A 27,714-nucleotide genomic window follows, 5' to 3' on the forward strand; every position below is an offset into this window, starting at 1 on the left:
GCAAAAACCATCCCCCCCCCTTATTTTTCTAATAAACAATGCACTATTCTAAATCCACAGTCTATGGGATTTGCTTGGAACAACGTGAAAGCTCGTGCTCTTTATTATGATCACTAAATAAGCCTTAAGTGCATTTCTTAACAGCTAATGTTATAATATTTTTAGCTTATTTCTTCATGTTAATTGGAACTTGCTTTTTAACCCCAAGAAGTTCACATCAAGTATTTCTCTATTTACTCTTCTCATGTAAGTTGTACTGTAATTTCTATCGTACCGCAATGTCTAAACTACCATTACTAGATATTATGATTATGATAATAATGAAAATCAAGCTATCAAGCTTTTTCTAAAGAACCTTTCCCTGTATTTATTGTTGCTCAATAAAAAATACAGTTACCTAATCATATGTTTTATTTGATTTTATTGAGATCACTTGCAATCTTTCTTTCTTTTCCATGCAAACACATATGGTAGTTGTTTTTGTAAAGCAGTATATAACTGAATAAATATGATTATTATATATGTGTGTGTGTCATGGTGTTGTATGTATACATGCTTGTGGGAATTGTTATTTTATAAGGACAACTCCTTAGAGAATCATATCTTAAACCTATAGCTGTCTTGGGAGTGAAGAAAGGCACCAAACCAAAAAGGGATATAATGAATAGCACACTGCATAAGACAGCTGGAAATAAAATAAAATAAACAGGTATATGCTTTGACATTTTATCCCACTTTAGGAGGTCAGTGTAGTTGTGCTGACAGTTAAGCAGGCAATGATGTCATATTTGCTTCATGCTTCTTGAACTCTCTGAATTTCTTTGATATTAGTACATATAAAGAATGGTTATGTATAACATATAAGCACCTGAAGCCGTTAATTTTGTTATTCGTAGCACAGTACACTACATCAAACCTAGAGTCAAATGTGTTGCAATCTAAGGACAGTATAATTTCATGACAACAGCAGAAGAAAACAAAATGCCTGTGGAAGCTTGCAGTAATCTGAAAGATGGCACCAGGAAATTATCAGGAGGAAAATATTTTTAGAGAGCCCACAGCAGCTTAGGGAAAGCAACAAGTATTTGGTTTGGTTGACAACAGCTATTACAATTAATTGCTCTTTGCGACTAGTATTTGCACTGAGTGACAAGGTGTTATTTCACCTCGGTAAAAGTTAAAATGGTAATATCCACATGTGAAATAGCACCTTGGGTTCACTATCACTCATTACAATGCACAAAGGCATATCACTAGCACTGTCTGACACTCTTAAAAAACTTCAAAATGACTTCCACTGGATATTCTAATCATGGTGCAAGATGACAGGAATTCTGTAAAACTGAAAGCACGACTCTGCAATGACTGTTGAAAGCAAAACTTGTGCTATAAAATTCTGCTCGGAAAGGAAATCACTTTTGGGTCTCTCTTCATCCATGTGAAATTATTATATGAAGAAGAAGAAACACTGAATTGACTCATGAAGATGCTGGGACCTTACAGTGAGCAGTGCTACCCTGAACACAAATTAATGACTGATGTAGCGTAAAGAAACAGTTTCAAAGCAGACAACTCCAAACCTTTGTCGGTTGTGACCTAGTCTGAATTACAACCTCATCTCACAATTGCACAATACCTATGCAAATCCTATTCCACTGAGTAAAGATGTAGGAACACTTCTGTATAACTCCAATTAATTTGTAAATGTGCAGCGTTTACAAATAACACTTACACAGAATCTGTATTAATACATTCCCTTAGTTTGTGTAATGCATGCATTCTAAGCAATTTCAGGATCATAGTATTATTAGTAATTATTAACTTTTATTATGTTATATTTTAAACATTTTGGTTTCTTGAGACTTGAGAAAAGAAAATGTCTATAGATTATGCATTAACAGTCTATTCTGCTGGAGTGTCTCAACCATTTTAACTTTTGCTTTAATTACTTTTATTCCATGATTTTAAGTACCTCTGATAATTCCACTGCATCAAATTGAAAGTACATAAAATGGGGGGGCAGCAATAGATGGGGGGGGGGGTGATTTCAATAGAAGAGTTGTTTGAACTTGAGAGCTGAGGTTTATTGTTCACAGAGAAAGTAAAGAACCTAATGCAGACTGTAATCCGTACATCTGCAAGTTCCCTCCAACTGGTGTAGGCACCATATGTTTTTAATTATCATAATAGCTTTAAAGAACCTGTTCAGAGGGAAACACATATGATCCTTTTATTACTGTGGTCTGTAATTTAAACAGTTTTAACAGAAAAGGTCTGGCTCTGAGAAACTGACATGCACAGAAGTATGAAAGCCCTGCTATTGACCTCTCAAAGTCCAGGTTCACATCCCACACAGGGAGGTTGGACTTAAATCTCTCCTTCTTGACAGAGGTAATTGGCCACTAGTGACATGAACAGCACTAGAACTAAGTAGACAATCCCAAATCTCCCATGAGCATAGTCCAGCAGACCAAAGTTGTCAAGGAATGTTGTACAGGCTAAAAATACCAGGCAGTATTTGAATACATTTACGTTTTTACATAGTTTATGTTCCTGACACAAGCAATCTGTGTTAGTGGTTTAATTTTTTTTTCTTTTCTCCCCCCTCTCCTGCAGCTTCAGCTTTCTGAATGGTGGACATACTGTACAATATGTGGCATATTATAAATTGATAAACCTGAGAGCTACACAGATTATTATAACTTTTTACATTTCAACTTTTCAACAGTTTTAAAAATATATTTATAAAAGCGAACAGTGAGCATTCTTTTCACATCCACCAGGTGGTGATATCCACTAATGAAATAACACCATAAAGGGGAAGTAATTTTAGCCACAATTGATCTATTATTTAAAAACCCTTCCACCATATACTGCCATCTAACTTATGGTCATACTTGGTACTTTTGTTCATTATTTAAATGATGGGGATAGGGGGAACTATATTGTTTATTTATAGATACTACGCTTTTGTAATTGTCCTGATCAAAGCCCCAACTTCAGCACTGCCTATATTGTAAACACTGAAGCAGCAAACCCACTGAAAATAATACAACATTGGCAGCACTGAAATGTTTTGGTAAAATTTGATCCTTTCTGACCTTTCCTCTTTTTATTATGTATTCTAAGAAGACATCCAAGCTAAAGTAGAAAAAAGCAAACTGCATCATTACTAGCAAGGTGGGGATGTGGGGGCACTTATTTATGTATTTATTATATTTCTTCCTTTATTTATTTTCAAAGAGCTTCCTTTTAGATTTCAGAGTCCCTTGAATAAAGGCCCAATCTACAGTTGTCTGCTTCCTGAAACATCTGAGTGCTGGATACAACAAGGAATGGCAACCAATGATTGCAAAATCGAATAATATTTTCTCCATTGCTTTCTAACATCAGTCTGTACTTGTTGAATGTCTTGAGTATGATGTATGTAGCAAGATTTGGTGGTGATTTCTATTTTCCAAAGATAAAACTATGGAAATGCTGTAGTTTCTAAAAATAAATGCTACCATTAAGACTTATTTAGCATTTAATAGAACACAGTAATAGTAATGTATGTAACTTAAACACTACATTGTCAAAACATGTCAGATGGAAATCTGAGAAGAGCAGGTGGTGAGTGGTGGCGAGTTTTTTTAGCGTAAATCTTTAGTCTTCACAGGAAATTTAGGGTTCTCATGTACAGAGTACACATGACTTAGTCAATGGTTAAGCACCAAGATTTAGCCCATCAATAAGGCCTAGGAGTTCATCCTTGGTATTGCCGTGTCCTCTTATTTATCTGACAGTATTTTTCACTGGCATAACTGGAGTAAAATAACCAAAACGGAAGAAACAATCAAGGATAACACAGAACACCAATACAAGGACATGTAATAAGAAAGGAATGTCATAAACAAAAAAGTGTAGAGTGTAGATGCAGTGAGAAGCTCTTTCAAAGAGGTCCTTCACATCAAATGTGTCTTTAAGTGTCCAGATTTCAACAAACAGTTCTTCTTAACAGTGAACCCACTTTAACTTGCCAGTTTCTGCCCAAGAAAAATACTGGAGTACATCACTATAAATAGTTCTCCTCAAGTTCACTTGACTTGCGATCAGCACTGTGATGGAGAACACTGTCAAAAGGATGGGGGAGGGGGGGAATGGAAAAAACAGCAATATTTCAAAGTACACAATACATTATTTAGTATTGCATAATGTTCTGAACATGTATGTGTTGTTTCACGATGTGTTAATTTGACAGTTGCCTTCCACACAAAATGAGCAAGCATGTGAAGTCATTTAACACGAAGCCTGCCTCCGAGTAATTTGTATTTTTCATCAAAGTTTGCCCTTCTGTTCTTCATAACTTTTGATAATAAAAAAAAACAGTTTTCCAAAATCTGTTTTTTCATGCACGTACAGTGAAAGTACCATTTTCAGAAAGCATTTACCCTAGAGTGGAATTAATTGATTTTTATTGCCTCTGAAAGAAAAACAATTCTTGATATTAGAAAGATTTAAATAATATTCGGGAGAGCATAATTGAAATGCTGGTTCTGTTTACTCATAAATTAAATATTTCTTATTATGTAACATGATTATTATTATTATTATTATTATTATTATTATTATTATTATTATTATTATTATTATTGTGATAAACCGCTCCTAGGCCAAATTATCTCTGAATATGGCCTTAAGTTCTTTATACATAATTACCTCACATCTTCGATTGTCTTAATTGTTTTATTGCCATGCTCTTGTTGCCAGTTGCCTTACCTGTAGGAGGCATGATATTGTTCTAATGGTGTCTTGAATCGTTAGTTTCTCTATCACACTCTCAGAAGAGGAACTTAAGTGTTTGGACCTGTGTAAATGTCCTCCCCTACTTCTAAGCATGCTAATGAAGTGAAGCACTTTAAAAAGCTTCTCCGGCAGCCCAGATGCTCACTAGTACAAATTCATGAGAGAATTTAGAGATATTAATGATTTATGCTTTATTTGCATACAAACCTAATGCAAAGCACTTCAGATAATCGTATTTCGCGAGTTCTGAATTGAATTTTCGGACAGCACGTGTCTCTCACGGTGATAGGGAATACTTTTCAAATGGATTCCTATAGGTGATTCTTTTATTTGAAACGTCTGATACGTCTCAGAAGATGCTGCTTCACTTTTTTTTAATTTTTAAACAGATTTGACAGGAGTATGCTTTCTTTCTGTGTTCTTCATGTTTGAGTTTCTTGTGTGAAATATATATATATATATATATATATATATATGGTACATTTTGGCATAAAATGCTTCTGTTTTGATTTGCTGATTCCAAAAATCCACCATATTTCAAATATTTTTAAATGCCAATTCATTTTTTTAATGGAGCAACACTCAAAATGACCCAGAGAGAGTGCCAATCAACTGCAACACTATGTCCACCTACTTAAAGATGTTGCCAAGTGACTGAATCCTCGGGGGGAAGTGGTATGGCTGCCTTTTACTTCTCCTGTCCACATTGAATGTTTAAAAAACCATGTTAAGTCTACAACAAAATGTGATCAGCACAAGCCAAAGGAGGCATGGGCTTTTGGAGTTTCACCCACAGTTTAGTTTGTAGTGGTGTTAAACATATATTCATGTTTACATCTACACCACTGTCACATTGTCCCAGATCTCTGTATGTCTCCAGTCTAGATTGACACATAACTTATGTTATTCTTATAATGTGGTAGCTCTAATAATTATGGATTGACTACTGACAATTAATGACCAAATATCTGATCATTCCCATTGTCTGGTTTTATAGTTTCACAATAAGTTCTGCTCGTTATACATCCCCTGAGGCTGATTAAAAAGTAATGTCAAAACTATTTCCAAAATGTACCCAAACCCAAACTTATTTGTTAAACTCTTTTAAGTTAGACACTTCGATAGAAATACATGCATATATTTAAGCATTTCATAGGTTTAACTGTTCTTTCTGTTTACCTTTTGTAATGTGTAATTGCACATTGTGGTGACAGAACACAAGACAATATATAAAATAAGTACTATTTCAGTTTTTTAAAATAAAGCTGAGAAAAAACAATGCAGTCTTTATTTTGGGAAGTATCTGGGAATGATCCATTCATAATATTAAAAATGCAACAGGTTCCACGAGACTGCCCACACGTTTCCTATTTAAAAGGTCAAAAGCGACATCAATTGTTAATGTAAACCATTTTGGCAATGGTGGTAAATAAGCTTACTGCTATCATTGGTGTTTTTATAGCTGTATATTATTCTGTAGCTGTCTGGAACAATATAACAGCAGTTATGTGGAAAACAAAATGCTAAAGATGTAAGACTAAATTAATGTACAATATATCAGTGTGTTATTACTTCTTTGTTTGGAGACACATCAACATTTCACCATAATAGTAATAATAATAATAATAATAATAATAATAATAATAATATACATATGTATAATGTGTGTGTCTTCTCAAATAATAGTAAAAAAGGTCTGAACAGTTTAAATAATATTTATGCTCGCTTTAATGCCACCATCTACTATTCAATGTCTCCAGTATATGGCATTGATGTTGGCTTTGAGAGGAAGTACAGAATTCATAGTTTTCAACTCAACTTGATCTAAAAGAGAATGTATTTCCACTCCTAGCTCCAAGGACAAATTATTCTTTATTAGCACATATCACCCATTTACTTAACCTGATGCATTTTTGTAAATGCCTATAGGATGTAAATTGTGAAATGAATTTGTTTTCCGAATAATGCAAAGATGTCACAATTTTAAAAATCACATCTTCGGGCAGAAATGGGGCTTGCATTTTGGATATGTAATGTGGCATTTATTCCTGAAGCTAAAATTACCACAGCATGTTTCTGCAATTCCAGGAAGTACCTAAGACGAGTTCAGAATTCCTGAAGTATATTATTTATTGTTCTGTTTCAAGCCATATGATACAATTGAAATTGTTAACCCTTGACCTCTCATAAAAGCCTGCCATTTTAATCCTAGTACACATTGTGCTTTTATAATTTACTTATGGAGAATTAGATACGTATCCAAATAAAACATAAAAAATGCTGATATTTGTTTTGCTTTTAAAATTGTGTAATACAAAAGTCTAACGATAATCTGCTTAAAACTCATGAACATTACTGACAGAAATAAAGTATTTATGTTTTAAATTGTCCTTATTTTCTTAATTAGTTTTTTGTAATTGTAAATTTAAAGTGCAAAAATAAAATAAGGTCAGGTCACAGATATACCTTCAGAATTGTATAGACTTGTATTTCATGATTTACATTGAAGGATCGATTAATGTTAAAATTGAGAATGTTTGTTTTCTTCTGGTCTAACGTATTGGTGCTACACATATTATAGACTAAAAATGCTAAGGAAGAGTAATTAAAAAAATAAATACAACTTTAGAACTTGCAAAGCACCCTGTTTCAGTTGAGATTAAAAGAACAAACCAATGTTTGTGGTTTCTCACTTACCTTTTACTACCTCCTTGTGTTTCCTTTCAATGTATTATACTACTTGCACTACATTTTTTCTTTTCTCTTTTTTTATCACCAAAACTCAAAAAGAGCACTCAGAAACATTGGTTTTCAAGGAGCTCCCATAACCTTAAAAGAATCATGAAAGATGACAGTTCATTTTTCACAGGGTCATACATCTTTCGGTATTATAGAGTAATGGGCTTTAGGGACTGTGCTTTATGAAACCTAAGATAGTTAAATATGGTGCTTGAGAAGACATAGGAGCTGAGATCCTGTTCAGGAGACAGGATTATTCGCATCCATCCAGGGAAACCACGACTGCAGTAATATAAACTAGTAATAAAGATTAATCTGTTGCTTCTTACAAGTGAATAGCTTCTAAACTTGCTTGAAATAAGGTTGAAATAACTTTAAGCACATCTGCTTTGTCTGCTGTGAATGTTAGGGAGTGAGAGTGTGCGGATGTGGATGCTATAGGATCAAAAGCATGCCAGAGAACTTACCAGGCAAGTCTGGTCTCTTGATGCCACTGGTGCTGTTTGAGCTGTTTCCAAGGCCATTGAATGCCGCTAGGTTCTCCGTGCTGTAGGCCCTTAGGACAGACAGCATGTTCATCTGCTGCTCAAGATGGGCTTGTTCCGGTTTCATCACACCCGGGGGCACTCCTTGAGATGAAAGGAGATTCAAGCCCTGCCACTGTTTCTCCAGCAGTTGTGGCATAGTGGGTGCAAGTCCCTGCGAGTCCTTCGTTGCAGTCCCACAATGCATCTGGTCCCCGCTTCCATCATCGTCCTCCTCCTCATCTTCCTCCTCCTCTTCCTCCTCCTCTTCATCACTCTCACTGAGTGGTTTGTCAGTGGCAGACTCATTGCTGTGATCTGCAGCTCTGCCATCATCTTCCGACTGCTCTTGCTCCTCAAAAGTCTCCATCTCACTACACGAGACTCTGTCAGAAAGTTCATCGGTTGTGCACCTGTTAGTCAGGCTTGCAGACTTAAGATTCACTGTGTCAGTTGGCTGAATAGTTTGCTCAGTCTCATGATTAGCGCTGCTGGGACCTTGGGATCCTGATCCGCCTGAAGTTGCATAAATGCTAAACTGCTTGAAGAAATCATTCTGCATGTTACTCATATTGGTGTCCATGTGGTTTGGCCAGTTCAGACTCTTCTGTTCTCCTAAAGAATCCTTGCCTGGGTCCTGCTGGGTCATCTTCTCTACATGTGGTGTTTGTTTGGGCTCTTTGCTAGGGTGAATAGCACTGGCAACCAAACTGGCTTTGTTTGCCAATGGTACCTCCCCTAATTGTTCCTTGCTCATCCCTTTAATGTCCAAGATGCTCTCCTTACGTTTTGCTTTCCCCAGGTGGTTGGCCTGTAAGTGGAGGGCCATCAATTCCATGGATGAAGTTGTGAATGAGCAAAAAAGGCAGCCATGCCAGGCAACATTGTCTTGGATCGTAACAGACGAGCCTGGCAGAGAAGCAGAATCTGGCCTAACAGATAGATCGAGTGGTTCATACTGAGATTTCTCAGGTTTGCCTTCAGAAGGCTTGGCATCTGCTTTCTCCTCGCTGTTCTCGCCTCTCTTGGCTTTTGTTTCTATGCTTTCGCTAAAAGGCTTTTCTCTCATTTCCTTGTCTTTTTTCAGGGAACTCAGAACAAAACTGTCCATGAAAGCCTGTAGGGAACCTTGAAAGTTGACCCCGTTGCCCACCATGCTCTGGTAAGCTCTCCCCAGGTCAGAGAAGCTTGGCGTGCCATCTCCCGAAGCCTCCGAGCTCTTGAGATTTTCCAAGGAGTTTTCAGAGGCCATGCTAGTGCACTGTCCGTGGCGATCTCTTGAGGAGAGCATCCCTGATGCCCACTGATGGGGAAGCAGCTGCCCTCCTCTGAAGTCAACATTCGGCATTCCTTTAAAGACTCCTCTGAGGATGTCAGGTCTGATAAACATGCTGTTCTTGTTGCTGGAATGATCTTCCTTGTGTTCTTGGGAGTGGCCAGACATGGCTCCCCCACCGTTCTGACGTTCCCTGTGGTGACGCTCCAGATGATATTTCAGGGATGCCGACTGCGTACCTGCATAGTCACAGTGTGGGCATTTGTACGGCTTTTCACCTGTAAAGGAAACAAATGAGAAATAATGTAGTACAAATAAATAAATAAGTACATGTATATTTAAAAAGCAGTTACCATAATGCTGAGCTAATTTTAGAAGTCTACCTAACAGTGAGCCTTAGCTACCTCACAACAGTTTTCCATTTTGTTTTTGAAAACATTCAGCCATTCAAATATGGTTTTCAGTTTAAAATTATATTGGAAAAAAGATATCACTCATGTCAACACAATAAAATCCATTTGCCATATGGTGGTTTCAAACCAATAAACAGATAATATTTTCAGTGGATAACAAAACTGTCTTAGTATTATCACTGTTTGCATCGGTGGATGTTGGTGGGTCCTCTCTTGGCCTTGATCACTGTCAGACACTGCCTTGGCAATGCGGCAGTATTTTCTTGGACATTCTCTATTTGCAGTTTATCATGGTCAACATAAATCACAGCCTACAGAAGCTATATATTCCCAGGAGGATTGAATTGTAACTGTTGTACAAATTTGGATGATAAAAACTCTCACTGAATTAAAATTAAATTGAAATAAACAGACACAGACGCACACATACATAAACACTCTTGCATATCATACAGGAAGCTGAGCAAATACTTTATTGTTAGCTACTGTGAAATGCAACTTTTGCATAGCAAATAGCGCTCCCAAGTGTCTAATTGCTATTATGCATTAAAAAGACTAAAGGGAAAACTACATAGGCCTACTATTCTGCAGCACACTCTGTGATTAAAGCACATATAATATAGCACAACATATCAAAAATATCCAGCTTGCAATTACAATAGACTTATAATTAAATCCAGCTTTACAATCAATAAAAAATAAACAAAATGCAAAGCTTGACTTAAATATATGAAAGTTCATAGAATAAATGTTCTAGTGAAGGGAGCAGCTGATGGGGTGGGAACAGAATCTAAAATAAAAGGATGTTTGTAAAGTGTTGTGTATATATATAGCTATAACATTTGTTTAGATTATACACATGGAAACCATTTTTAAAGCTAAAAAAAAATTTGAATTGTTACGCAAGACTGAATTGAATGATTTAAGTCTTGCTCTGCAGTAAATCATGGATATAATTAGCAAATGGCATACTGCTCAAGTAATTTATCATTATTTGGAGGGCACCATTCCAGAAAGATTCAAAGATCTGCAGACCTACTGCATTGTTCCTAAATAAAGGTCTACAAATACAAATTCAATAAAATATTAATACTGGGGAACCAGTCGGAGACACAGTTTTAAACAAGAATGCATTTCAGCTTATATTTAAAATAAACCAAGTAAGATGGGGTTTTAACCCAATAAGTGCTAAGCTCTCTTTGGAAATGGAATGAGCTGATTTAATAATAGCAATCCCTGATGTGAATGATCATTTTCAATTTCTTTAATTGAACAAAATGCATTTTGGTTACTATTAGAATAAAATCAAAGCAATCTGCTTTTGTTTTTACTAACAATATGAAGCTCAGAAACACAACAAAAACAAACAAAAAACAATGCTGTTACATTGGCCACCGCGATGACAATGCCTTGAAGTATGCAATTAAACAAACCTTGAAGAGTAATCAGCGTCTCTATAATACGAGTGTCATCAGTACCCTGTTGACTATTTGGGTCCAGCAAGACATCTGTTTTATCATACATCAGGGTCATATGTGACATCTGGGATTTACTGTATCCTGTCTTGCAACATTACACTCAATTTACTGTTAAAGGTCAAAATGAACGCATTATACTTTTAATTGTAATCCTAACAAATAGGAACACCTTTGAGAAAGTTAATGACCTGCTACAAAATGGAAAGAGGGTTCTATACTGGATCCTATAGTTCCAGTAATGCTGAAAAACTAATATTTAATGTTTCAAACAGCTAGAGGTCTAATTTAAAAAGTAGTTATAATGTCAGATACATTTTATTTTAGGAAATCTAAGATATCTGTTCACCATCTGGTGCTGTGTACAAAGCACAATCCCATTATGAGTAAGAACAGCTAAATTCTCTTTTGTGTTGGTTGGTTGGTTGGTTTTTTGTTTGTTCTGTTACACATTATACATTAGATTTCTGATTGAGTATCCTGGACAATAGTTTTCATTATTATTATTATTATTATTATTATTATTATTATTATTATTACTATTATATTACTTTACATCCAATGATTTTGTTCCCTTTTGAGGAGTCCACTTTAAATATTTTCATGTGGACTCATCTGGGACAAAACAATGTGTTACAGCTCCATAGAAACCACTTACAATAAACACCACAGAGCACTACAGGACTGCAATTAAAATAGTTAATAGATACGACATACTTTAAGTCGAATTTCCATATGGCTTATACATGATCAAGGAAGACAGTTTGTAAACTATTCAAAGGGGAGGAAAACTAATCTTAAGGCAGCTGGGCATTGCTATTCGGCTCAACATATAACTTCCTGAAAAGTTCTGCGAAATCCCCTGTTGTTGGACTGACTGTAAACCATACAAATGGAAAGTTTCTATTTACTTCCAATTGTTAGTATTTATTCACTTTTGCTAAATATCTTTACATAGTTAATAATGGGTCACATAAACATGTCTGCCTTCCTAAGCATTCCTGTTTTCCGAGCATGAATATAAATTGTCTACTAATTTTCCCAAAGTATACATGTACGCTGTAAAACTGAAGACTTTTTTACACAGCTGCTTATTGCTAAATACTGCCTTGTCCAGAAGGGGACAATCTGTGTCTCTAATTGCTGTCACTGAAGCCTAGATTCATTATGTGACTTTCCCATTAAAATGTGAGCATTAATTTGTATAATGAAATATCACCCACTGCAGTGTTCATTAGCTGTGCCCCACTGTATACTGCACATTGTTAGCTACCTAGAAACTGTAGTTAATTTCACTAATGGATATTTTCCCACTCAGTGTTCGGGAGGAAATTAATACTGTAACATTAGCTCTTTAACTTTTAGAGAAATTTAAATTCAGTTAATTCCTTTCAACAAAATTTTAGGAAGTCATTAATCTAACATCGTATACTACAACAGTGGTAGTAAGCAATGCAATGGCAGATTCTGGAAATACAAACAATACTGTACTTTTTGGGATTTGCTTTTGGTAGGATGTCATATTTGTTTGGTTAGAATTTGCATTTATCTAACATGTATGAGAATTAAAGTATCAATATAATACAACTATCCCTAATATATCTATAATAGCAAACACTTTTAGCAAAATATAAAACTGCTAAATATATTACTGGGCCTAGAGTATAGTTTATTTTAATTGTTTTGAAGAATATTTTAATTCCCCTATAATGCACTTATAACTTAAGTAAGTTATAATTATGTAAATATTCAGAAAATCTCACAAAATTGGAGCTGCTACTGACAGTCATTTTGAGCATAAATAGCATTCTAAAAGTTAATGAAAATGTTCTGTTTCAATGAAAATTCTAATCTTACTATATAGCGAGCTTCTGAGATACTGCAGCAGTTAACTTCCTTACATAGTAGAAGTATGCACTCATTATTACAAGGATAGCACTATTTGGGTGGTCTGTTTTCTTTTCTTTTTTTTGTTATTTGTACATTTGCATTGATTTCTGAGCTTTAAAAAAATTAAATGTTGTGAAGACAAATTCCTGCTGCTGATATGGCAAGCAATGTTGGGTGTATTGAAAAACAGTTACAATGCAAAGTAAATATTTTAAATAAATAAATAAATAGATTAAATTATTATTTTAAAAATTCAAAGGATGAAGACAAAAGCAGAGCTCAAAAATTGGATTCAAAGGCTCTTAAACCAAAGCATACATGTTAAGTTTCCTGATGCTCTTTTACTTTTTTATTAATCTTAGTCAGGGTGAGTAGCGCTGGTTTTTATATATATATATATATATATATATATATATATATATATATATATATATATATATATTTTAAAGGCCCCAAAGTCAACAATAAACCAATCCCAGACACCAATCTTAAACTTTGTGCATTCATTGATGTCTATGACTTCAACATCTCCAATCCTTGACTCTGAATATATTTTTTCCATGGCAAACAAAGTAGGATGGCGAAAGACAGGCCACAAGGGACTGGGATGGCATGGGTTGGAAAAGCAGGTCATTGGAGAATTTCCCTTAGGTGCTGCATTTAATTAACAAGTGGTCTCACACCCTACTCCTGAGGAGCCCCCGATTCTTCTTGTTTGTCAGTGTCTTCAATCAGTAGTAATGTTATGTATTATGTAGCATTTCCATAAAGGAAGGGAAGGGTATTAAAATAGGTTTTCTGTCTGAACTTGGTCGCTACAGAATATTCTAATTTAGCCAATAATTTCTCGAATTAAAGAAACTGGAATGTTAGCTGGAATAAATTCCAAGAATCCCTGTAGATGCCTAGAAGCAGGGCTGAGGACTCTCTCCGTACACTATTTGCACTGTTGCGTGTCATTCTTCCGTACCTGTATGTATCCTCAGATGGACCTTCAGGTGATGAGATGTTCGGAATGTCTTTCCACAGTAGGGACAGTCCTTCATCGCCGATCCCAGGCCCCTGTCTCTAACGAGGGAAGGCTGCTGGACCCCAATTGGCTTTGCTACTTCTTCCCCGGCGTCTGTAACACAGACAGGGTCTCGCGTCACTTCAGCACTTGTCAGAAATTGTTTGCGCTAAATCTGCTAACACTACACAAAGTCAAACACATCAATACTACAGCTATTTTTCCCCATTTCAACATGACAGAATGCTGACAATTCATAAGCTTTCAGTTTTTCTCTTTTTTTTTCTCCCCCTATCCGATTCTTTTATCCTTGCTATCATCATCTTCTGGTAGCATATGGTGGATTGTATTGAAATGAACAATACAAGAAAAGAAATGGCTATGTCAGCAGCGGGCTTTATTTGTTGGAGTCACTGACTTTGATATGTAATGTTTCTTCCGTTGGAGATAAAAAAAGTCAAAACCTTAGTGAACTATTACTAATTTAGATGTGAGTTGAGTTCTGGCAAAATAGCATCCGAGAGAACATCCAGGGTTTTTGATAGTTTGTGTTACTCAGATGTTACAAGAGCTCAAAACAAAATAAAAATAAAAAAACAGACTCTTAGCTGGAATGCACACTGTATAAAGAACTGTGAACTGTGAGAGTTACTAAGCACCAATTTAATACACACTTTACATTGTATTTTTTTTTTTAATAGGTAGGAGACATTTAACTGTTTAATATTTATATTTAGAAACCTTGTTCAGTTTACAGAAAGTTTCTGTGTAGACCCATAGAGGAGCAAGGCATTGATTAGACCTGTATGTGTGGTACTAATACAATTGAGTCCAGATGTTTCAGTAGTTTGACCCTTATTCCAAATTCATCTTGGGTGTAATGTGCAGACCTGCCTGGAAGAATACACTTTAAACATAAATTGTGTGAGAATATCACAAGAAAGATTATTATAATTAATTTCAGCATGGTAAGCTATGAATGCAAACTTACAAAGTTAAATCCTCAACATTGGACCCCACAGTTTCCTTAGTTTGCAACCCTTAAAATCATATCCTACATTCTATCCTGGTTTGTAAAAAAGAATGAATAAGAATAATAATAAAAAATAGAGCATGCTGAACTGTATGTGGAAACATTGAATAACAATTTCCTACTGAAAATGCACAATTATTGGCAACAATCCATGCCATTCCATTCCTGTGTTGCAAGTCAAATAGCACATGACAGGAGAAAACACAAATAAGGTTAAAAATGTTATTTTTCAGCAGCACATGATATAGTATGTGGGGGAATGCATTTGAATGGATCAACCCACTTAGACAACTATTTTAGAGAATCAAAGCTTTCTTCATCCTAGAATGTTTCTTTATTTATTTATTTAATGTTAAGAACTTTAAAAAAAAGGACAGAATCAGCATCTTGGCATCCTAATTTTTACGACTGATCTCACTCACACAATTTCTTCCCCCTCTGCTAACTAAAATCAATAGACTTACACAACTATGCTCAAAGGAAACAAACTACATGAAGAACTCATAACCTATGTCAGTGTCTGTCTGCAATCACTTTGAATACATTGATATTCTTTTCAGCAGCCAGTGTGACCAGGCTTTTGTATTTTTGGACACAGCAACCAAAAACACCTCGCAATATCTTTTCATTTAGTAACTGGCAGGAAAAAAGTCCCCCGTGAATGCTGGCCCATGTCTTTGTCTTTAATCAGCTGACTGATCCAGGCTTTTAATATGGCTGTTCCAATTATTGTAAAAGTCATCTAGTACCTTATAACCACAAATATTGACAGTTTATTGCACAACACATTTATGACATTTGAAGGTCACATCATACATTATACATAGTCTTTTAGGAAAGTGTCTGGAGCAGAGAGATGCATGATAACCCACTACCTATAACTATTTTCTACATATTGATTTTTTTATTTTATTTTAGTATTTACATTTTTTGTTCAAAGAAAAATCATCGCTGTGCAGTATTTCGTTTATCTTCACATTGGAAATTATTGTTTTAATATACCATACAGACTGACCTTACTTAAAGAAAAACAATCATTTTCATTGTCCTTGGTCAGAAGTGTTCCAAACGTATTACCACCTACTTCATATTTCATAGCATACTTTGAATATATATATATATAGAGAGAGAGTATGTGTTTGTTTGTTTACTTTAATTACACAAAGCACATATGACAGGGATTTTAATTATCTTTGTTTCCCTAATTCAGTATCTGCAACTGTCTCCCCCTATGGTGATTTTAACATACAGACTGGCCAAATAGTACTCAAGCACTGTGCATAAAAATATAAATTTAAAATATGATCCAAACTAGGAACTATGCCTGTTTTTAATAAAGAGGAATAAACATTGTAAAGCCCCTCTTTCTTTTATGGGCTTACCCAAATGTAATGTAACATTACAGAACAAAGAATAAAGATCAAATTCTACTAAAGTCATACAAGCCATCTGGGAAAAAGATAAACATCAGTCACCCTGGCTGTCTAGCATATCACAGCCGTGCCACTGAGAGTAAGCACTGGAGTGACACAATAAAAACCTTCATTCTCTTGCAGATATTAAAGAACACTGCTTGTGTTTAACATGGGTGCAATTTGAATACTTACACTTACAGATATTCCGTTAATGGACATACATTTAGAGGCATTTTAGCAAAAATGTACCCACTAAGGGAAGACAAAACAAAAAAAAACTACATTCCACTGACTAGCCACACCCAATTTCCATTAATTGCTGAAGATGAGAAAAAAAGAAAAAGAAAAAAAATCTTCCTTAATGGTGCCCCTGCAATCACACTTCCGAGCTAAATTGTTCTGTGGTTTTGATACTGTGATATCAGAAAAAACAAAAACACCAGACACTTCTTTCCATTATTTTAATGTGTCACGTGCCTTTCGAACCACTGACCTCGGTCTGTGTACATACAAAGAAAATGTGAAAGAAATCTTTACCAAAAAAAAAAGTAAAATGTGATGACATCATTTCAAAGGCATTAGCTTTTAAAAATGCACCCTGAGGGGATTTATTTCCTTACTCCAGAGCAACATAACACCATCCGGCTGATGCGCTGTTCTCTTTTTTATTTGGACTGGTGCCATCTTTGTGAACGCCTGGTTCATGCAAGTTAATCAATTTGAGGTTTAGTTACACTGCTGAGGCTAGCATTCTATAGACTGCTAGAAAGTAATTCGAACTTGCAGAATTTATTAACCAAACACCAATTATCATTAAACAGCACTGCATTATCCAGCTTTTACTACCTGACAAGAACTACTTAATGAAATTTTAGATTAAAGTTATTTAGTGGTTGATTTATTGTACAAAACCCTAATGTAGCCCATGTACAGATGCTAGTAGAAGCACTTTTTTTTTAGAAGGGTGTACACGAGGGACCTCTAACCCTCACTGGTATCGCAGCAACCAATACAGTCCAAAGAAAACATTTAAATTTTTTAAAATGAGCATCACGCATAATACAGTACTTGGACAGGGGTTTGTTGTGACCTGTGTGGCAAAAAACTGTTTACTGCACAATGTTTGCAAGATGAAACAGCCACAAAATGTGTTACATATAAGGCTTCAGAGTAAACAGGAGCACCAGATGTTCTTTGATGTTAATAATGGCATTTATTATTAATATTAATTAGACTGCATTCAGCAATACATTTGGGCCATTTCCAAGTCAATTAAGCAAAATGGCATTCGGGAGATGTTGAGAACGACATTTTAAGGCAGGTGTTCCGCAGTCCCCTAATAAAACATTTTTGCAGCTTCTGAAAAACAACCATTTTAAGCTGAATTTTCCTTTGTCTGCAGTAAAGCTATGTTATCATTCTCCAAATGTTACAAGTTTTTTTATATATATAAATAAATCTTAAATCATAACATAAAAACACCAAAGGCATTCCCTAGCAGTTTTTCTACGTATTTATTTCTTGCATTTCGATAACAACTTCTGATAGAAATTGTGTTTGTATAATATAGACACTGTTATGGATAGGTAGACAGACATACAGAGAAACAGATAAGCATGTTATACCGCTATATAGAGATATTTATAGATATACACACACAGATAAATCAAAATTATCTGGATTCTGTTGGGAGAAACTGAGATTCATATGAACTATTCAAAAAGTGATTTTAATAGCTAAATATCAGGGTACGACTCATAAGGCCAAAAGGCACTTGAACACCAAATGCTATTTTCACTATGGCCCATTTACAAAAATCAGTTCACTGATTTTGATACCAGTGATGGCAGTAAATACCAGTTAAAAAAATCTAATTACAGAACACATGGTACTGTAGAACAGAGGGGAATGTGTTTTCTATATAATCTGGTACCCTGGCTTCTGAAAATATGTGCAGAACAGCTCTTTTTCTCTATCATGTATAATCTAGACCTTGAAAGGGTTATTGCGCCACCAGTGAGCTCCGATTTGGCATGAGTTTTTTTAAGCTCTGCAACACAGTACCATACAACGGTACATTAACAATCTGTGCATTCATTTATCAGCCTGCACATTTTGGATTGTATATTTATGGCACAGTGCACTTTTCATAGCTGAAAATTAATGAACATGCCTCTCTTGCAACAAACATGCACCTGTGCTGCATAGATAGTAATCAGAAACATTTATTTTTATTAGCAATTGTGTGGGTAAAATTGCTATTTAAAAAAAAAAGATATTTTTCTTATTCCTTTTTATTTTTTTGGACGTTCATAACAGCCAGAATTATTTAGAACATTTTATTTTAATTTTTTTAACACACATTCATTTCCATATTTATTCAGTATTTTAGCTTAATGAAGGAAACATAACAAAAAATGTGGGTCATTTATTTTATTTTTCCGTTTTTTTACTATCGGCATCGAGCTGAAGATCTTTGAAAGTCTTCAATTCAACCACATAAGAACTCAACGACTTCGATTTATTTACACTTTCGGTTTCATTAAAAGCTTAAACAATGTATGGCATAAATAAAACATTAACCTTAGCAAAATATAACACTCAACAAGCTGACAAGTCATCCATTTACCACAAATCTATGCCATGTATTTTATTATATATTCAGAGGTGATAAAGGCTGCAAAGTCTTCTGGTTGCTATTAAAAACTAAATAATAAAAAATAAAGATAATTATGATGATAATAATAATAATAATAATAATAATAATAATAATAATAATAATAATGCACCATCCTCCGAAATAACAGCAGGGGCACCTCACCGTCCTTAAAGAGAATAGCTCCACTGAGTGTTCCACTCAGGAATGGAGCCATAAGTTTCCTGGCACCGATCCCTCTTTGTTTTCTTTGTAAGTCTGTTCAGACTTCAAAGAAATAAAGGCTAAAGAAGCACTGAGGTTTTACTAACTTTATTATTCTACAGCCTGATCATAGTTGTGGGTGAAACAAAGGTTGTGACTTGGATGAGAAAGACAAATCTGGTCTATATCCCAGAAAGTCATGTTTTAAGGTGTTCTATATTTATTTCTGATTGGCTTGATCTAATCAAGCTTTGAACCTTAAGGTATAACGACTGGGGACGTTACTTACAGTAAATATTCATAATTCCACGTTTGGCAGGAACTGGTTATTTCTCATTAGCAAAGGCTGACTAGTTTAATCTTCAGAGGAATTGTCTATTTTCAATGGAGTCATATTAAGAATCACTGTTGAAAGAGCCAGCGGTCCATATGGGCTTTTAAAAAGTGCCTATATACACCAGGCCGCTCCCATTCTTACATGAAAGGCTACACTATTACAGAGCAATGACCAAAATTGTGATTCAGAAACCCAAACAAAACCAAAAATGTGTGTGTTTTGTATTGTTGTATATATTGCATTAGTATGTAACATTAAAGTAAAGCATTTTTTAACTTTTGCTTGCATTTTGGATATTGTCATCATTCATACATGCACTGTGTTATGGGAAATGACTATTGAAAGAACAGGCCTTTTGACTACAATTGCAATGTAAACAAGTCTGATCTGAAAGCGCATGGATGTTTTCAAGAAGTCTTTGGAAGAAGAGCATTATTTTAAGAGGTATTGTAGTTTAAGGTACTATACCTTTAAAACCTGTTCAAGAAAAAATAAAATAATGGCTAACACTCATTTCCAAATCTTGTTTTTCTTCCATACAAGATCAACAATTCTAGTGCCTTGGAAACTGGTGATGTTCATGTTGATTCATATCAAATATATTTGCCAAATGTCCCTCCAAATATAGGGTTTGAGCTGCAGAGGAACCCAGTCCTAATGTCAAAAAATAAATACCTAATTGACCATAATAGGGTAGGCAATTAGCATTAAGAGAAACACTGAAATTCTCTTTAGATCAATAGCTCTATTACAAAACGTGCAATGCACAAATCCTTTTTGAATCATGGGTAATCAATATTAAATAAGGGAGAGTAATTTAAAGAACAGAATTCAGGTTGGTTCCTATCCTTTTTCACATTCATCTTCACATATGGAAAGCTGAGATTAATCCAGTAACCAGTAAACACTGTATCGGCAGTAAACTAAGGTGATTTCCTGTCTCTAAATATTCTAGTGTCTCAAAAATGGGAGAAAATATTATTTATATCATAGCTCCTAACATTTGAAAATTTCATGTTTGAGCAGTTCAATCAGAATAAATTAAAAGCTATGATTTGGCAAAGTGGCTTTAATAAAGCCTTTCCTAGTTACAGTCCTATTATCAGATTTGACCCTTAGGGTTAAATAATCCATGCAAAAATAACCCTGCGATATTGTGACATTAACATAATAAAAATGCTCTTTGTCTGAAAATGAAAGAAAATCAATACAAAAACACACATCCCCTTGCTCTGTATTTTATACAGTATCACCACTTCACACTTATAAGTTTACAACACTGATGGGAAGAATATCTCACCCCATACATATCCCTATTAAAGATCATGTACTGTTCCGCTCTAAGAATGTTAATCTGTTATGAAGGTCATTGACAGAGAATAATAATCACCATTGGGGATCTAACAATTTGCCATTTCAGAACATTGCTGATGACTCAACTATTAATAGACTTCTTATATGACTAAAACTATTCTGGTATTTTCACAAAACCTTATGTCTTCTACTTGTCACATCTTTTATCTGTAGAAGATATCTGACATTTGGTGCAAATTAATGTGAACCTAAATCTGAAGAAATTTACATGGCTAGATATTGAAAATGAAATATAAATGTTTCAGCTGGAAGGGTGAGACTATTTCTTTTCCTTTGTCCTTTTTATGACACTGTTTGCGCAGAAGAACAATAATACAGAAACAGACTTTTAAGCAATAACTAGAATTCTATTATATAGATCCAACACATTGTAAATGTTTACAACTAAACAATAACAATTTTTTAAACTAATTTACTCTAAGCTACAGAGTTGCTGCAGCATTCAACATATGTGTCTGCATTTGTCTGCGAACAAAATAATTCTGGCTTAAGTTATTTTTATCAGGCTTTAAGCATTTGTTCTTTTAAGTGATCAGCATTTATGGAATCACAAATGGAAGTTAGAGGGCTTTATCTACAGAGGCTCAACATCTCAAGACTAATTACAAATTAATCTGGATCTGTATATCTGCAATATGAGGGCAATAAATTGTCCCGCTAAGCACTATCTTATATATTTATAAATATCTAAATAAACCTAGTAGTGAAAGGCAAAATCGAATAAAGAAACATAATTATGTGGAGTCCATAACCATACAGTTATACAGAAATCAAGGTTGAGGATTTTCAACATGAATAATTAATTAACTTGACGTTATTTTTCGAGCGTATTCAGTTATATTTTCTCTTAGATGAAGGGCTTCATTATGGCAGGCCTAGAGCAAATTTAGTAAAGGCATAACGGCATACTGAAAACCAAGTCTATGGCTAACGTAAACTTGAGCTGCAAGTAAAGTCTTCCTACATTAAATGTACGTGTTTTTTGAAGTCCTTTATGTACTTACAGTAACGTTTGTGTATGAGACTGTGGGACCAAAGAAAAATGTGAAGGTTTTATTGACGGCTTTAATTCCGTCAGATTCTTCGTGGTCAGATTAAGACAAGCAGCCGCGACTCTTCCTTAGTCTTGCAGTGTTGAATATGTCACAAAATCTAGGTATCTATAACTTGTATTTCCCATAAGCAATATGATTTGCTACTTCAGCTGTTACTAAGACCACAGTAAAGGCTTAAATAGTGTGACTAATAACATTTAAAAAAAGCTATCATAAGGGAGTAATCAACACTTTTAAACTTGACATCAGACAGGAAAAGCAACCATGGTGATCGTCTCATTTTGACTAACCTAAACCTGTTAACTCATGCTGACACTGTTGCCAACCTTAAATCAGATTGACATATTGTGTGGCCCAACAAAGCTGCTACTTTCTCTTTTCAGCTTCTGCATTGGAACAGAAGGACTTTGGGCACCTTTACTTGTGTTAACTGCATGTGGCACAAGTAAAGGAAATAGGTCATTAAATCAAATGAGCCTGGCCAACCTCTGAGGATACCAGAGCTGTTTCAAATCAGATTGTTTCCTTTAAAAGGAGCCAGAATCTCACTTCAGATTACTGTCATTAAATTGAAGTTTTAGTTTTGTGGCAGTTTTTAAATCTACTTCATCCCAGTAAAATAAAAACAGCAGACATTTTGTGACGGAGTAATACTTCAAAAGGTTATCTGAGGAAGTAGGCTCTTACCCTTTCTGCTCACATACAAACACACAGATACAAACACACACAGACACATGCAAACACACAGACACACACACAAACACAATAACGCACAGATACATACACACAAACACACCGACACAAACACTCAAAATAACACATAAACTGCTTAGCTAGAGATGGAAATGATCCTGATGGCAGGGAATTAAGTTTTATAAATATTTCAGATAATAGAAAAGAGTGACCACAACAGATGAACCAACTACAGTTGTTAATAAGCCTTTCTAAAAAAATAAATAATTTAAAAGTGTAGACATCTAAAGCCTGATGCACACATGCACTTGGTATGCTGTGTTAATATAAAATACAAATAACTGCAACTAAAATCAAGATTTAAAACCAAACATATATAATAACGATAATTTGTATTTTTACTGTCTCTTTACCAATACTTGACAGCACAGTAATTATTGCATGCACTTTTGGGGTTAATGAAAATAGGCAATGGTTTAATGTTAAAGGAATAAAAGAAAATGAAAACATAAATGACAGTAGTGGTAAGCAATCTGTTTAATCCTAAAAAGAGCACAGCATTCTATAATGATTTAAGCAGTAAGACCAATCATCTAATAGTCCTTGATGGATAACTGTATGAAAAAGATACATAATTTTTTGACTTGCCATTTACACAGCGATGTACCTGAAAGCAGACCAGAATAATAGACAGTTTAAAATGTCAGAGAACTAACTAAGAAAGGGGGGGAATGGTCTGTAGAATCTCAATTAGAGAGAGGGCTATTAGTGGCGGCTGTTCTAAAGCAAGCTGCTAGAAAGAATATATTGGGAACTGTCCTCTGAAATATTTACTCTGAAATTCTTCAGTCAATTAGACCCTGGTTGGAGTTGACCAGTCAGAAACAAAATATATCTAGTTATGAAACCATCATACTATATTCTCTGTCTCCACTGCATGTATAGGATTTACCTATCTATCCCACTGCAGACCTGCATATTGAGTAGAAGCCAACAGCATATGATTGTGTTAATTAATCTGCCATTGTGAGTACAGGAACAGCTGCAGTGGTCTCGTGGATACGTTGTCAAAGGAAAACAATGCAATGTTAAGCTTCTGACTGAATCTTCTATTACAAAGGAGGTCTAACAGAAGCTAAATTCATAAATCCACAGATCAATTTTTACCAGCACTAATGTCTGACCTTTAAAGGAAAGGTTTTTACATACTTAATTTCAGCTTGAAATATGGTCAGATACGTGATACCTAGGATTTGAGCCAATTTTTTGCTTTGAAAACAAACAGATTGGAAGGAAGGTGGGAGCTGAAGACCTGATCTTTTAACTGCACCAGGATTCTGCATAAGGGTCGCTGGTATTTTAAAACAATACGTTTAACAAGATTAGGCTGGAGCCATCAATCTCTGTTATATGGCTTTAATTTCAGGATACCAGACAAATCCGTGAAGAGTTTCAGATACCATGATGTCCTGAAAGACATGCTGTAGGGCAAAGGGAGATCTTATATAATAATCCAATATCTATTGCTGTCTCCTAAGTAATATTTACATTCCCTGTAACCTATAACATGGAATGAAGGATGAAGAAAAAAAAGAAAAGTTTATGTTATGAAACACCTCTGAAGTCAATCAGATCACAACCATTGAGTAGAATAAACAAACTAAGAAAAGGTCAGAATAATTTGTTAATGGGGGGAATCACAATATTTAGATTTTATATATTTAAATCTGACACCCATGGGTAAGAGGAGGAATACATATAAATTAGTCTGTTAATAATACTCCAGGCACTTTAAATATTACCTAATAATTACAGGATTAAAAGTTAATTTATTTCTATTCATTTCCAATCAAGCTGTTGAAAGCAATATGTATCCCTTTAAAGTTGAGGTTAAGCAAAAAAAAAAAAGAAAAAAAGAAAAAAAAGGATAAATAAAATATCATAAGCTGAAAGACTAAACGCTAGAGAAAGAAGGTTAAATGCAAAAAAGAAAGCCTTTGACAATATTAAAGAAAAGTATTTTTTTCATTGCTATTTAGATATTCATACTTAATTTGGAGACTTGAATAATCTTCATTAAGCAGTCTGTTAAAGACAGATAAACATGTGGGAGATAAATCAGCTGATAAACATATAGAGAGGATGAAACATTTGCAGGGTAAAATCTAGGGGCTACGTTTTTTTGTGAGCAGACAGTAGTTTAAATGTGATGAGATATTAAAACTGGGTCTTGTTCATCAGCAGTGCTACTAAAGAGCATTGTTTATCATTCTTCAAGATTCAGATGTTGGCAGTGCATAAATTGTGTACTGTTTTAAAGCTGCTGACAAAGTTTATCAAGGTCACACTGACCAGCTCACCAGCACTGTTCTGTGTCCCAGAAACCAAGAGGTGTTTGTAAAAAAATCTATATATTTTTTAAAGAATACAAAAATAATAGATCACAAGCTCTTTCCAAATCACTGAGAAAGACTGACTTATAGGTACTATTAAAGATGAAAATGAAAATGGCCCTTTGTTTTATGAAGGTGATTTCTGAGATGAATTGAGAAATCTCAAATTTAGACAAGGTGAACATTTCCAAGTCAGCATCCTGTGTCAATATATAGCCACAACCCTGGTGTAAAGTAACCAGATGGCACCTCTTACAGCACAGTGCCCCTGAAATAGTAGTGTTGCTAGGATTTGCAAGACGTGGGGTGCAACACCCACAAGTATTTCTATGTGCCAGATTACCAGCCCTGACATTTATTTATTTTCCAACATTCATCTGAACATAATCAATTGTAATATAATTTGTTCAGTGTATATATAGGCCTACACCTCCAATTTTTATTTATTCACTTTTACATCTATTTATTTATTTATTTATTTTAACCAATATAACATATTCAGTTTTACCCATTGCGGAGCTTCGTGAGCTAACAAGCTCAAAATGGAAATCAGGTATGCCTATTTCTATTTTATTGGAGAACCAATTACTTATGTGTTGAGCAAAAACAAGCAAACAAACAAAACAAGAAAAAACATATACAGTGTTATATTCACGTCTTAAAAGCAGTTACGAGTAACTAGATGTGGCTTAGTAAAGAGATAAGTCTCTGGAAGTTTGAAGTTTATAACTATATATAAACATCCTTTATGGTGCAACTGCATCATGGTTTACTGAGACTAAAAATAAACTTTGTAGAAATAGCTTTATTGACATGCTGCCATTACATGCTGCCATTACAGTTTGTTTAAGGAAAATATAATACAGAAATGACCTACAAACTTCTCAATTTGAAGTTCCAGTTCTATTTTTTGTTTTCTAGTGTTCTTGAAGACCAGAAATGCATGAAATGGGAAGATGAGCTCAGAGCACAACACAATAGGATTTCTTTTCCTCTATCCTGTCCCTCTGAATCCTCTTGTGATTGCGTGTCATCTCTGTGTCTAATAGTAAATACCTGATTTTGGCCCACTGAAGACTGTGTTAGTATGATAAAATGTCACCTGTGGCAGCAATGTGATGTGGTATTTTGTCCTCAAGGGGCTCCCGTAGATCTACCAGGACTTAGCGGGAGTCTTAGGTAACAAACGCCCACCAGATGCAAGGAACTGTTAGGCTCCTGATCCTAAGCATGAGCTAAACCCTTGTCCCTAATGGGAACAGCCAAACTCCTTATAAGCGGACAAATGCCGCACCACCCAGTCCCTAATTGTTGGTACATTTAAGTCTGCAGATATACAAAATGGAATTCTCTGGGGAAACCTATGTAGGAAAATGATTGTGATCCAATCTGCCTCATTCACTGTAAGGGGAAACATGTGACAGTTGGCTCTTTATAGTGGTCTTTGTTTGGGTTTCCATTAACATAAAACTGAATTAAGTTAAGAGAGAGAGAAGGGGGGAGCTGACATTTACTTGCTATACTGTCTGAGATATTGTAAAAATTAATTAAAATAAGTAATATGTCCTGTAATATAAGCACAAATACAAAAAGAAACCATATAACTCTAAGGAATGTGTATGGTAAACAAATATTAAATTCCAGACTCATATTTAATGCTTCCTTTCATAATCTTAAAACGCTTCTAAAAAATGCATATATAATGTGTTTAAGTATTTAAAAAGGCACGAGTTTGCCGAATCAATAATTAAAAATAAAACACAGATGCATGATTTTGCAGTTTTCAGTTTTTTTTTTTTCTTCCATGCATAAACGGTTCCTTTATTTGTATACAAATCTGTGGTAACAGCTCTTTTCACACGAGTTGCAAAAATACAAATAAAATTAACATATGCTCTTTACTGAAACAAAAGGTGTTAGCTAACTGAATGGCAATAATGCTGAATTTAGAGACACATACATCTAAAGCTATGTTATGAAGACACCAAAAACAAAATGATTCCCCCTAAATGATCACATTAGTACTGTGCTTGCAATATCTTCCTGTTAAGATGCACTTTGTAGATATGCTGACCTATTGCATAGGTTGAAAGTGATGATCGTGTTTAAACTCTTGGATATCAACAATGTTTTGCAATCAGGGTTTTCCATATGTAGGATCATACATGTATGTACATGATCAAAACATGTTAGTGTGAATAGTAAGTATTAAAAGCATAATTGTAACTACAGCTCGCCCAAGTTTTGCATTCCAGCATAGCTAAATGAATTCAGCTCTAAACCTAATTAATCCACAAAGGTTTCATGTCTTAATCCACAAAGTCAAGGGGGTTATTGTCCTCACAAATGAGGTCAATGTCTCTCCCTGAGGAAATAAGGAAAGAGTATAAAGTGTTCTCTTTAGGACTCCAGAACTGATACAGCGACTCCGGACACAATGCAA

The 27,714-nt window shown here is 34.8% G+C and overlaps 1 protein-coding gene across 3 annotated transcripts in view; it reads right to left on the reverse strand.

Moving 5' to 3' along the window:
- znf536 (zinc finger protein 536) overlaps positions 1–27,714 on the reverse strand; it is a 161,431-nt gene that overhangs the window by 38,535 nt on the left and 95,182 nt on the right. For all 3 annotated transcript variants that reach the window (XM_066713679.1, XM_066713680.1, XM_066713681.1), the window contains exons 4-5: positions 14,073–14,225; positions 7,992–9,602 (exon numbers count right to left, since the gene is read on the reverse strand). In XM_066713679.1, coding sequence (XP_066569776.1) covers positions 7,992–9,602; positions 14,073–14,225 — 1,764 coding nt within the window. The remainder of the gene's footprint in view (positions 1–7,991; positions 9,603–14,072; positions 14,226–27,714) is intronic.

This window comes from Amia ocellicauda, chromosome 9 (assembly GCF_036373705.1).
Source record: "Amia ocellicauda isolate fAmiCal2 chromosome 9, fAmiCal2.hap1, whole genome shotgun sequence".
NCBI classification, from domain to species: Eukaryota; Metazoa; Chordata; class Actinopteri; order Amiiformes; family Amiidae; genus Amia; species Amia ocellicauda.